This window comes from Pelodiscus sinensis, chromosome 2 (genome assembly GCF_052426305.1).
Source record: "Pelodiscus sinensis isolate ZL-2025 chromosome 2, ASM5242630v1, whole genome shotgun sequence".
NCBI classification, from domain to species: Eukaryota; Metazoa; Chordata; order Testudines; family Trionychidae; genus Pelodiscus; species Pelodiscus sinensis.
The window spans coordinates 1,797,924-1,810,449 of record NC_143053.1 but is presented as its reverse complement, the minus strand read 5'-3'; the positions used below and the strand labels follow the sequence as shown (position 1 = coordinate 1,810,449).

At 74.6% G+C, this 12,526-nt stretch overlaps 1 protein-coding gene across 5 annotated transcripts in view; it reads right to left on the bottom strand.

The window, feature by feature from the left end:
• The window catches only part of WDR97 (WD repeat domain 97), a 70,389-nt gene extending 59,218 nt beyond the window's left edge, over window positions 1-11,171 (bottom strand). For all 5 annotated transcript variants that reach the window (XR_016348655.1, XR_016348654.1, XM_075916594.2 and 2 more), the window contains exons 1-3: window positions 10,958-11,171; window positions 9,471-9,595; window positions 7,664-8,247 (exon numbers count right to left, since the gene is read on the bottom strand). Coding sequence is in view for 3 of the 5 variants with exons in the window: in XM_075916594.2 (XP_075772709.2) it covers window positions 7,664-8,247; window positions 9,471-9,595; window positions 10,958-11,102 (854 nt within the window). In the remaining 2 variants the exon portion in view is untranslated. The remainder of the gene's footprint in view (window positions 1-7,663; window positions 8,248-9,470; window positions 9,596-10,957) is intronic.
• Between the last annotated feature and the right edge of the window lie 1,355 nt (window positions 11,172-12,526).

Here is a 12,526-nt window from a genome sequence, read left to right as displayed (position 1 = left end):
GCTCGGAGAGGGACCCGCAGCCTGTCCCAGGCAGGCCTGGCTCGGAGAGGGACCCGCAGCCTGTCCCAGGCAGGCCTGGCTCGGAGAGGGGCCCGCAGCCTGTCCCAGGGGGCAGGCCTGGCTCGGAGAGGGGCCCGCAGCCTGTCCCAGGCAGGCCTGGCTCGGAGAGGGGCCCGCAGCCTGTCCCAGGGGGCAGGCCTGGCTCGGAGAGGGACCCGCAGCCTGTCCCAGGGGGCAGGCCTGGCTCGGAGAGGGGCCCGGAGCCTGTCCCAGGGGGCAGGCCTGGCTCGGAGAGGGGCCCGCAGCCTGTCCCAGGGGGCAGGCCTGGCTCGGAGAGGGGCCCGCAGCCTGTCCCAGGGGGCAGGCCTGGCTCGGAGAGGGGCCCGCAGCCTGTCCCAGGGTGCAGGCCTGGCTCGGAGAGGGACCCGCAGCCTGTCCCAGGCAGGCCTGGCTCGGAGAGGGACCCGCAGCCTGTCCCAGGCAGGCCTGGCTCGGAGAGGGGCCCGCAGCCTGTCCCAGGGGGCAGGCCTGGCTCGGAGAGGGGCCCGCAGCCTGTCCCAGGGGGCAGGCCTGGCTCGGAGAGGGGCCCGCAGCCTGTCCCAGGGGGCAGGCCTGGCTCGGAGAGGGGCCCGCAGCCTGTCCCAGGGGGCAGGCCTGGCTCGGAGAGGGGCCCGGAGCCTGTCCCAGGGGGCAGGCCTGGCTCGGAGAGGGGCCCGCAGCCTGTCCCAGGGGGCAGGCCTGGCTCGGAGAGGGGCCCGGAGCCTGTCCCAGGCAGGCCTGGCTCGGAGAGGGGCCCGGAGCTTGTCCCAGGCAGGCCTGGCTCGGAGAGGGGCCCGGAGCCTGTCCCAGGCAGGCCTGGCTCGGAGAGGGGCCCGGAGCTTGTCCCAGGCAGGCCTGGCTCGGAGAGGGACCCGCAGCCTGTCCCAGGCAGGCCTGGCTCGGAGAGGGACCTGCAGCCTGTCCCAGGAAGGCCTGGCTCGGAGAGGGACCCGCAGCCTGTCCCAGGGGGCAGGCCTGGCTTGGAGAGGGACCCGCAGCCTGTCCCAGGCAGGCCTGGCTCGGAGAGGGACCCGCAGCCTGTCCCAGGAAGACCTGGCTCGGAGAGGGACCCGCAGCCTGTCCCAGGTGTTGTATATTGGGTTGTAGATCTAGATCTTGTTGTTAGGGTAACTGAGTAGGTCACTGGGGTCAGCCCAGCTAGTCTGGGCTTGTTCTAGTTAGTTCTGTGCTATGCAATAAAATGGACACTTGCAACTACTCCAGCTCTCTGCCTTTCCACTCACTTCTTCCTATGCTGTGAGACTCCCCACGACAGAACAAGTGGCGACGAGGGTGGGATGCCTGTGCTGCCTCCAGCAACAAGAGAAGTAGAAGTCAATGTAAGAAAACAAACTCTTTCTGCTGTTCTGGAAGGTGGGGTAAGAACTGAGGCTGCACTGAGCAAACTGAAACTAAGATCAAGGAGCCCAGAGACTGGAAAAGTAAAAAAAGGGGGGAGTGCAGCAGCCAGGCTACACTTACAGGGCCACTGGGACCTTTTGAGGAGACTGTAGAGCCATGGCAGGTACATACTGAGCGCTTTGAACTGTTTGTTATTGCAAATGACATTAACCAAGAGAAGAAGGTGCCAATATTTGAAGTGTTGTAGGGGCTAAGACCTACTCTCTGCTACGCAGTTTGCTGCTCCCTGTTAAGCCAGAGACCAAATCTTACAGCGACATTGTGGGAATCCTGGGGTCACATTATGCTCCAAACCCATTGGTCATTGCAGAAAGGTTCCATAGCAGAGACCAAAAAGAAAGTGAAACCATTGTACAATTTGTAGCCAATTTGGAAAAGCTTGCTGAACACTGTGAATTTCAGGAGATGTTGAATGATGCCCTACGGGACAGGTTAGTGTGTGGCCGGCACAGTGAAGCTATACGGAGGCGTCTGTTAACAGAAGCTCAGCTCACCCGCAGAAGGCCATTCATATTGGGGTCTGCATGGAACTGGCCACACAGGAGGCACAAAACCTTAGTGCGCCCCCGGGGGTGCATAAAAGGTCCCAAGAACCTACTCAGTTACCATAACAACAAGATCTATATCTACAACCCAATGAGCAGGCCTGGCTCGGAGAGGGACCCGCAGCCTGTCCCAGGGGGCAGGCCTGGCTCGGAGAGGGACCCGCAGCCTGTCCCAGGGGGCAGGCCTGGCTCGGAGAGGGACCCGCAGCCTGTCCCAGGGGGCAGGCCTGGCTCGGAGAGGGGCCCGCAGCCTGTCCCAGGGGGCAGGCCTGGCTCGGAGAGGGACCCGCAGCCTGTCCCAGGGGGCAGGCCTGGCTCGGAGAGGGGCCCGGAGCCTGTCCCGGGGAGCAGGCCTGGCTCGGAGAGGGACCCGCAGCCTGTCCCAGGGGGCAGGCCTGGCTCGGAGAGGGACCCGCAGCCTGTCCCAGGGGGCAGGCCTGGCTCGGAGAGGGACCCGCAGCCTGTCCCAGGGGGCAGGCCTGGCTCGGAGAGGGACCCGCAGCCTGTCCCAGGGGGCAGGCCTGGCTCGGAGAGGGGCCCGCAGCCTGTCCCAGGGGGCAGGCCTGGCTCGGAGAGGGGCCCGGAGCCTGTCCCAGGGGGCAGGCCTGGCTCGGAGAGGGGCCCGCAGCCTGTCCCAGGGGGCAGGCCTGGCTCGGAGAGGGGCCCGCAGCCTGTCCCAGGCAGGCCTGGCTCGGAGAGGGACCCACAGCCTGTCCCAGGGGGCAGGCCTGGCTCGGAGAGGGACCCGCAGCCTGTCCCAGGGGGCAGGCCTGGCTCGGAGAGGGACCCGCAGCCTGTCCCAGGCAGGCCTGGCTCGGAGAGGGGCCCGCAGCCTGTCCCAGGCAGGCCTGGCTCGGAGAGGGACCCGCAGCCTGTCCCAGGCAGGCCTGGCTCGGAGAGGGACCCGCAGCCTGTCCCAGGCAGGCCTGGCTCGGAGAGGGGCCCGCAGCCTGTCCCAGGCAGGCCTGGCTCGGAGAGGGGCCCGCAGCCTGTCCCAGGCAGGCCTGGCTCGGAGAGGGACCCGCAGCCTGTCCCAGGCAGGCCTGGCTCGGAGAGGGACCCGCAGCCTGTCCCAGGCAGGCCTGGCTCGGAGAGGGACCCGCAGCCTGTCCCAGGCAGCCTGGCTCGGAGAGGGACCCGCAGCCTGTCCCAGGGGGCAGGCCTGGCTCGGAGAGGGGCCCGCAGCCTGTCCCAGGGGGCAGGCCTGGCTCGGAGAGGGGCCCGGAGCTTGTCCCAGGCAGGCCTGGCTCGGAGAGGGACCCGCAGCCTGTCCCAGGCAGGCCTGGCTCGGAGAGGGGCCCGCAGCCTGTCCCAGGGGGCAGGCCTGGCTCGGAGAGGGACCCGCAGCCTGTCCCAGGGTGCAGGCCTTGCTCGGAGAGGGACCCGCAGCCTGTCCCAGGCAGGCCTGGCTCGGAGAGGGACCCGCAGCCTGTCCCAGGCAGGCCTTGCTCGGAGAGGGACCCGCAGCCTGTCCCAGGCAGGCCTGGCTCGGAGAGGGGCCCGCAGCCTGTCCCAGGGGGCAGGCCTGGCTCGTAGAGGGACCCGCAGCCTGTCCCAGGGGGCAGGCCTGGCTCGGAGAGGGGCCCGGAGCCTGTCCCAGGGGGCAGGCCTGGCTCGGAGAGGGACCCGCAGCCTGTCCCAGGGGGCAGGCCTGGCTCGGAGAGGGACCCGCAGCCTGTCCCAGGGGGCAGGCCTGGCTCGGAGAGGGGCCCGCAGCCTGTCCCAGGGGGCAGGCCTGGCTCGGAGAGGGACCCGCAGCCTGTCCCAGGGGGCAGGCCTGGCTCGGAGAGGGGCCCGGAGCCTGTCCCAGGGGGCAGGCCTGGCTCGGAGAGGGACCCGCAGCCTGTCCCAGGGGGCAGGCCTGGCTCGGAGAGGGGCCCGGAGCCTGTCCCGGGGGCAGGCCTGGCTCGGAGAGGGACCCGCAGCCTGTCCCAGGGGGCAGGCCTGGCTCGGAGAGGGACCCGCAGCCTGTCCCGGGGGTCAGGCCTGGCTCGGAGAGGGACCCGCAGCCTGTCCCAGGGGGCAGGCCTGGCTCGGAGAGGGGCCCGGAGCCTGTCCCAGGGGGCAGGCCTGGCTCGGAGAGGGGCCCGCAGCCTGTCCCAGGCAGGCCTGGCTCGGAGAGGGACCCGCAGCCTGTCCCGGGGGGCAGGCCTGGCTCGGAGAGGGACCCGCAGCCTGTCCCAGGGGGCAGGCCTGGCTCGGAGAGGGATCCGCAGCCTGTCCCGGGGGTCAGGCCTGGCTCGGAGAGGGACCCGCAGCCTGTCCCAGGGGGCAGGCCTGGCTCGGAGAGGGGCCCGGAGCCTGTCCCAGGGGGCAGGCCTGGCTCGGAGAGGGGCCCGCAGCCTGTCCCAGGCAGGCCTGGCTCGGAGAGGGGCCCGCAGCCTGTCCCAGGGGGCAGGCCTGGCTCGGAGAGGGGCCCGCAGCCTGTCCCAGGGGGCAGGCCTGGCTCGGAGAGGGGCCCGCAGCCTGTCCCAGGGGGCAGGCCTGGCTCGGAGAGGGGCCCGCAGCCTGTCCCAGGGGGCAGGCCTGGCTCGGAGAGGGGCCCGCAGCCTGTCCCAGGGGGCAGGCCTGGCTCGGAGAGGGACCCGCAGCCTGTCCCAGGGTGCAGGCCTGGCTCGGAGAGGGGCCCGCAGCCTGTCCCAGGGGGCAGGCCTGGCTCGGAGAGGGGCCCGGAGCCTGTCCCAGGCAGGCCTGGCTCGGAGAGGGGCCCGCAGCCTGTCCCAGGGGGCAGGCCTGGCTCGGAGAGGGACCCGCAGCCTGTCCCAGGGGGCAGGCCTGGCTCGGAGAGGGGCCCGCAGCCTGTCCCAGGGGGCAGGCCTGGCTCGGAGAGGGGCCCGCAGCCTGTCCCAGGGGGCAGGCCTGGCTCGGAGAGGGGCCCGCAGCCTGTCCCAGGCAGGCCTGGCTCGGAGAGGGACCCGCAGCCTGTCCCAGGCAGGCCTGGCTCGGAGAGGGACCCGCAGCCTGTCCCAGGGGGCAGGCCTGGCTCGGAGAGGGGCCCGCAGCCTGTCCCAGGCAGGCCTGGCTCGGAGAGGGACCCGCAGCCTGTCCCAGGGGGCAGGCCTGGCTCGGAGAGGGACCCGCAGCCTGTCCCAGGGGGCAGGCCTGGCTCGGAGAGGGGCCCGCAGCCTGTCCCAGGGGGCAGGCCTGGCTCGGAGAGGGGCCCGGAGCCTGTCCCAGGCAGGCCTGGCTCGGAGAGGGGCCCGCAGCCTGTCCCAGGGGGCAGGCCTGGCTCGGAGAGGGGCCCGCAGCCTGTCCCAGGGGGCAGGCCTGGCTCGGAGAGGGGCCCGGAGCCTGTCCCAGGGGGCAGGCCTGGCTCGGAGAGGGGCCCGCAGCCTGTCCCAGGGGGCAGGCCTGGCTCGGAGAGGGGCCCGCAGCCTGTCCCAGGGGGCAGGCCTGGCTCGGAGAGGGGCCCGCAGCCTGTCCCAGGGGGCAGGCCGGGCTCGGAGAGGGGCCCGCAGCCTGTCCCAGGGGGCAGGCCTGGCTCGGAGAGGGACCCGCAGCCTGTCCCAGGGGGCAGGCCTGGCTCGGAGAGGGGCCCGCAGCCTGTCCCAGGGGGCAGGCCTGGCTCGGAGAGGGACCCGCAGCCTGTCCCAGGGGGCAGGCCTGGCTCGGAGAGGGACCCGCAGCCTGTCCCAGGGGGCAGGCCTGGCTCGGAGAGGGGCCCGCAGCCTGTCCCAGGGGGCAGGCCTGGCTCGGAGAGGGACCCGCAGCCTGTCCCGGGGGGCAGGCCTGGCTCGGAGAGGGGCCCGCAGCCTGTCCCAGGCAGGCCTGGCTCGGAGAGGGACCCGCAGCCTGTCCCAGGGGGCAGGCCTGGCTCGGAGAGGGACCCGCAGCCTGTCCCAGGCAGGCCTGGCTCGGAGAGGGACCCGCAGCCTGTCCCAGGGGGCAGGCCTGGCTCGGAGAGGGACCCGCAGCCTGTCCCAGGGGGCAGGCCTGGCTCGGAGAGGGGCCCGCAGCCTGTCCCAGGGGGCAGGCCTGGCTCGGAGAGGGACCCGCAGCCTGTCCCAGGGAGCAGGCCTGGCTCGGAGAGGGACCCGCAGCCTGTCCCAGGGGGCAGGCCTGGCTCGGAGAGGGACCCGCAGCCTGTCCCAGGGGGCAGGCCTGGCTCGGAGAGGGACCCGCAGCCTGTCCCAGGGGGCAGGCCTGGCTCGGAGAGGGACCCGCAGCCTGTCCCAGGCAGGCCTGGCTCGGAGAGGGGCCCGCAGCCTGTCCCGGGGGGCAGGCCTGGCTCGGAGAGGGACCCGCAGCCTGTCCCAGGGTGCAGGCCTGGCTCGGAGAGGGACCCGCAGCCTGTCCCAGGGGGCAGGCCTGGCTCGGAGAGGGACCCGCAGCCTGTCCCAGGGGGCAGGCCTGGCTCGGAGAGGGACCCGCAGCCTGTCCCAGGGGGCAGGCCTGGCTCGGAGAGGGACCCGCAGCCTGTCCCGGGGGGCAGGCCTGGCTCGGCGAGGGACCCGCAGCCTGTCCCGGGGGGCAGGCCTGGCTCGGAGAGGGGCCCGGAGCCTGTCCCAGGGGGCAGGCCTGGCTCGGAGAGGGGCCCGGAGCCTGTCCCAGGGGGCAGGCCTGGCTCGGAGAGGCGCCCGCAGCCTGTCCCAGGGGGCAGGCCTGGCTCGGAGAGGCGCCCGCAGCCTGTCCCAGGGGGCAGGCCTGGCTCGGAGAGGGACCCGCAGCCTGTCCCAGGGGGCAGGCCTGGCTCGGAGAGGGACCCGCAGCCTGTCCCAGGGGGCAGGCCTGGCTCGGAGAGGGGCCCGCAGCCTGTCCCAGGGGGCAGGCCTGGCTCGGAGAGGGACCCGCAGCCTGTCCCAGGGGGCAGGCCTGGCTCGGAGAGGGGCCCGCAGCCTGTCCCAGGCAGGCCTGGCTCGGAGAGGGGCCCGGAGCCTGTCCCAGGGGGCAGGCCTGGCTCGGAGAGGGACCCGCAGCCTGTCCCAGGGGGCAGGCCTGGCTCGGAGAGGGACCCGCAGCCTGTCCCAGGGTGCAGGCCTGGCTCGGAGAGGGACCCGCAGCCTGTCCCGGGGGGCAGGCCTGGCTCGGAGAGGGACCCGCAGCCTGTCCCGGGGGGCAGGCCTGGCTCGGAGAGGGACCCGCAGCCTGTCCCGGGGGGCAGGCCTGGCTCGGCGAGGGACCCGCAGCCTGTCCCGGGGGGCAGGCCTGGCTCGGAGAGGGGCCCGGAGCCTGTCCCAGGGGGCAGGCCTGGCTCGGAGAGGGGCCCGGAGCCTGTCCTAGGGGGCAGGCCTGGCTCGGAGAGGCGCCCGCAGCCTGTCCCAGGGGGCAGGCCTGGCTCGGAGAGGGACCCGCAGCCTGTCCCAGGGGGCAGGCCTGGCTCGGAGAGGGGCCCGCAGCCTGTCCCAGGGGGCAGGCCTGGCTCGGAGAGGGACCCGCAGCCTGTCCCAGGGGGCAGGCCTGGCTCGGAGAGGGACCCGCAGCCTGTCCCAGGGGGCAGGCCTGGCTCAGAGAGGGACCCGCAGCCTGTCCCAGCCCGTGGGCCTGTCTCACTTTCTGGCCCCAGAGACAGGAGCAGGCTCTGAACAGGGGCTTCGGGGAGGCTGGCGGGCCCAGCGCGCACTGCGGAGCCCCAGCGGTGCCAAGTGGGACTGGCCCGTCCCAGCCACGCGCGCCCCCCAGCCCCGCCCCCCATGGCCGGCCCCCGGAGCAGCCGCTACCTGGTGTGCAGGTCCCTCTGGTAGGTGAGGAGCTTGCCCTGGGAGACGCTGAGGACGGCCAGGCCGGTGCCGCAGGCGGCGTAGCACTGCTGGCGGGCGCCGGTGTCCAGGGCCAGGCGGGTGAAGGCGTCGTGCGGGCACAGGCCCTGCTGCACGGTGAGCTGGCAGTGCAGCTGGCGGGAGCCGTAGCGGAAGGCCCAGATGGACAGGCTGCCCGCCCCGGCGGTCACCACCTGCGTGAGCACCGGGCTGTAGAGGCAGCAGCGGACGCCGTGCGGAGCCGGCACCTTGGAGAGGACCTCGAAGGCCGGGCCCAGCACCTGCAAGCTGGCCTGGTCCCAGGCCACGTACTTATCGACCTGGCTGGCGTACAGCAGGCCGGCCAGCGGCCCCAGGGCCGGAGCGCTGTGGCCGAGCCACCCGTCCTCCTTGTGCAGGTGCAGCCGGCTCTGCTCGTCCAGCACCACGAAGAGCCCGGCGCGGCTGTTGTAGGCCACCTGGCGCAGGCGCTGCGGGAAGCTGAGGTGCCGCACGTGCTGGAGGCCGTGGGTCAGCTGAGCTGCCTTCAGCTCCTCCTTCTTCATCTGCCGGGGAGCGCGGGGGTCAGGCAGTGCCACTCGCCCCTCGCCCCTGCGCCGCTCCACTGGTAACGGGCCCCCGGGCCCTGCACGTCCCCCGCCGGGCGGCCCCCCGGACCCTGCACGTCCCCCGCCGGGCGGGCCCCCGGACCCTGCACGTCCCCCGCCGGGCGGGCCCCCCGGAACCCTGCACGTCCCCCGCCGGGCGGCACCCCGGAACCCTGCACGTCCCCCGCCGGGCGGGCCCCCAGAACCCTGCACGTCCCCCGCCGGGCGGCCCCCCGGACCCTGCACGTCCCCCGCCGGGCGGCACCCCCCCCGCCGGGCGGCCCCCCGGAACCCTGCACGTCCCCCGCCGGGCGGCCCCCCGGGCCCTGCACGTCCCCCGCCGGGCGGCCCCCCGGAACCCTGCACGTCCCCCGCCGGGCGGCCCCCCGGGCCCTGCACGTCCCCCGCCGGGCGGCCCCCCGGAACCCTGCACGTCCCCCGCCGGGCGGCCCCCCGGACCCTGCACGTCCCCCGCCGGGCGGGCCCCCCCGGGCCCCGGCACGTCCCCCGCCGGGCGGCCCCCCGGAACCCTGCACGTCCCCCGCCGGGCGGCCCCCCGGAACCCTGCACGTCCCCCGCCGGGCGGCCCCCCGGGCCCTGCACGTCCCCCCCCGGGCGGCCCCCCGGACTCTGGCACTTCCCCCGCCGGGCGGCCCCCGGGCCGCTGCACGTCCCCCCCCGGGCGGCCCCCCGGAACCCTGCACGTCCCCCGCCGGGCGGGCCCCCCGCGGCCCCCTGGGCCCCTGCACGTCCCCAGCCGGGCGGCCCCCCGGGCCCCGGCACGTCCCCCCCCGGGCGGCTCCCCGGGCCCCGGCACGTCCCCCCCCGGGCAGCCCCCCGAACCCCTGCACGTCCCGGGCCAAGCAGCACCTGGACAGGGTGCATGGACGGGGCACCAAGCCCCTGGCTCCGGCCCACATGTGGGAGCAGACCCCGCTGGCGGCGGAGCAGGAGAAACCTCCAGGGAATGTCTGGGTGCGGCGGGGCGGCCCCACTGCGGCTGGGAGGGCCGGGGCTAAGCCCCACGAGGAGCGGGCAGGGTGGGTCAGGCCAGAAGCCCTGGGCGGGGGCGCTGCCGGACACGGCTGGCTCCGGAGGGGCGGGTGGAGCAGAGATCCCCAAGGGCCGGCGGGAGAGCAGCCTCCCCCCCGTCTCCAGCTCCCGCGGGGCCCCCCACCTACCTTCTCCAGAGCCGTCCGGAAGCCCCCCCGCAGCACGGCCCAGAGCCGGCGGGCGCTCGTCGGAGGCGTCTCCTCCTCTCTCGACCCCGGCTGGCCGCTCTGGTGGCTCAAGGCGCTGGGCGTGGCTGGGGCAGGGAAAGAGGCTGGGACACCCCAGGCAGCCCCTCTCCCCGGTACAGCACCGCCCGCCCCTCGCTGGGCCCACGCCAGGGCTGAGCCCCCGGGACGCCGGCCAGAGCTGGGAAGGGGGCGACTGGCGCGAAGCAGGGACGGTGGGACTGGGGGAAGGCCCTGGGTCGGAGGGGCCCGGCTCTCAGGGCCCCCGACTGCATCTCCGGCTCTGGCGGAGGCACGGAGAGCGGGACAGGGAGGGGCGGCCAAAGGGCCAGGGGGCACCGGGGCAGAAGAGGGGGTGCTGGTGTGCGCCCAGGCGGCGGGAGGGCACCAGGAAAGAGGAGGGGTGCCAGTAGACACCCAGGCGGGGGGGAGAACTGGAGCAGAGGAGGGGAACCGGTGGGTGCTCAGGCAGAGGGCAGGGTGCCAGAGGGGAGGAGGGGGCGCCGGGGCGGAGGAGGGGCGCCGGGGCGGAGGAGGGGCGCCGGTGGGTGCTCAGGCAGAGGGCAGGGTGCCAGAGGGGAGGAGGGGGCGCCGGGGCGGAGGAAGGGCGCCGGGGCGGAGGAGGGGCGCCGGGGTGGAGGAGGGGCGCCGGTGGGTGCTCGGGCAGGGTGCCAGAGGGGAGGAGGGGGCACCGGTGTGGAGGAGGGGCACCGGGGCGGAGGAGGGGCACCGAGGTGGAGGAGGGGTGCCGGTGGGCGCCCGGGCGGAGGAGGAGGCACCGGGGTGGAGGAGGGGCGCCGGTGGGTGCCCGGGCGGAGGAGGAGGCACCGGGGTGGAGGAGGGGTGCCGGTGGGCGCCCGGGTGGAGGAGGAGGCACTGGGGTGGAGGAGGGGAACCGGTGGGTGCTCAGGCAGAGGGCAGGGTGCCAGAGGGGAGGAGGGGGCGCCGGGGCGGAGGAGGGGCGCCGAGGTGGAGGAGGGGTGCTGGTGGGCGCCCGGGTGGAGGAGGGGCGCCGGGGCGGAGGAGGGGCGCCGGTGGGTGCCCGGGTGGAGGAGGGCGCCGGGGCGGAGGAGGGATGCCGGTGGGTGCCCGGGTGGAGGAGGGGCGCCGGGGTGGAGGAGGGGCGCCGGGGCGGAGGAGGGGCGCCGGTGGGTGCCCGGGTGGAGGAGGGGCGCCGGGGCGGAGGAGGGGCGCCGGTGGGTGCCCGGGTGGAGGAGGGGCGCCGGGGCAGAGGAGGGGCGCCGGGGCGGAGGAGGGGCGCCGGTGGGTGCCCGGGTGGAGGAGGGGCGCCGGGGCGGAGGAGGGGTGCCGGTGGGTGCCCGGGTGGAGGAGGGGCGCCGGGGCGGAGGAGGGGCGCCGGTGGGCGCCAGAGCAGAAGAGGGGGAGCCAAGGGGCACCCAGGCGGAGCCGGCAGCACTGGGGCGACTCACAGCCACTATTCTGCGATCCTCCTGACTCCTCCATGGCTGGGAGCGTCGCCGTGGGGCAGCCGTCCATCCCTCCGCCCCGTGACAGGCCTGGCAGGCCGGGGCGCCTCGGCCACTCGCAGCCTCTGAGGGGCAAGAGGGAGCCCATGGCAGAGCCCAGGACGGACCCTCCTGCCCAGCAACATCGCCCCAACCTCCCCCCGTCGGCCCCGCTGGCACCTCCTCAGTCCCCCAGAGCCCCACTGGCATCTCCCCCCCGGCCTGACACCGAGCCCCCCCCAGAGCCCCACTGGCATCTCCTCCCCCGGCCTCACACCGATCCCCCCCCAGAGCCCCACTGGCATCTCCCCCCCCCGGCCTCACACCGAGCCCCCCCCAGAGCCCCACTGGCATCTCCCCCCCCGGCCTCACACCGAGCCCCCCCCAGAGCCCCACTGGCATCTCCCCCGGCCTCACACCGATCCCCCCCAGAGCCCCACTGGCATCTCCCCCCCGGCCTCACACCGAGCCCCCCCAGAGCCCCACTGGCATCTCCCCCCCGGCCTCACACTGAGCCCCCCCAGAGCCCCACTGGCATCTCCCCCCCGTCCTCACACCGATCCCCCCCCAGAGCCCCACTGGCATCTCCCCCCCCCCCCCGGCCTCACACCAATCCCCCCAGAGCCCCACTGGAATCTCCCCCCCCTGGCCTCACACCGAGCCCCCCCCAGAGCCCTACTGGCATCCCCCCTAGAGCCCCACTGGCATCTCCCCCCCGGCCTCACACCAATCCCCCCCCAGAGCCCCACTGACATCTCCCCCCCCGGCCTCACACCGAGCCCCCCCCAGAGCCCCACTGGCATCTCCCCCCCGGCCTCACACCGAGCCCCCCCAGAGCCCCACTGGCATCTCCCCCCCGTCCTCACACCGATCCCCCCCCAGAGCCCCACTGGCATCTCCCCCCCCCCCGGCCTCACACCAATCCCCCCCAGAGCCCCACTGGCATCTCCCCCCCGGCCTCACACCGATCCCCCCCCAGAGCCCCACTGGCATCTCCCCCCCCCGGCCTCACACCAATCCCCCCAGAGCCCCACTGGAATCTCCCCCCCCGGCCTCACACCGAGCCCCCACCAGAGCCCTACTGGCATCCCCCTAGAGCCCCACTGGCATCTCCCCCCCCGGCCTCACACCGAGCCCCCCCAGAGCCCCACTGGCATCTCCCCCGTCCTCACACCGATCCCCCCCAGAGCCCCACTGGCATCTCCCCCCCGGCCTCACACCGATCCCCCCCCAGAGCCCCACTGGCATCTCCCCCCCGGCCTCACACCAATCCCCCCAGAGCCCCACTGGAATCTCCCCCCGGCCTCACACCGAGCCCCCACCAGAGCCCTACTGGCATCCCCCCTAGAGCCCCACTGGCATCTCCCCCCCCGGCCTCACACCGAGCCCCCCCCAGAGCCCTACTGGCATCCCCCCTAGAGCCCCACTGGCATCTCCCACCCCGGCCTCACACCGAGCCCCCCCCAGAGCCCCACTGACATCTCCTCCCCCGGCCTGACACCGAGCCCCCCCTAGAACCCTACTGGCATCTCC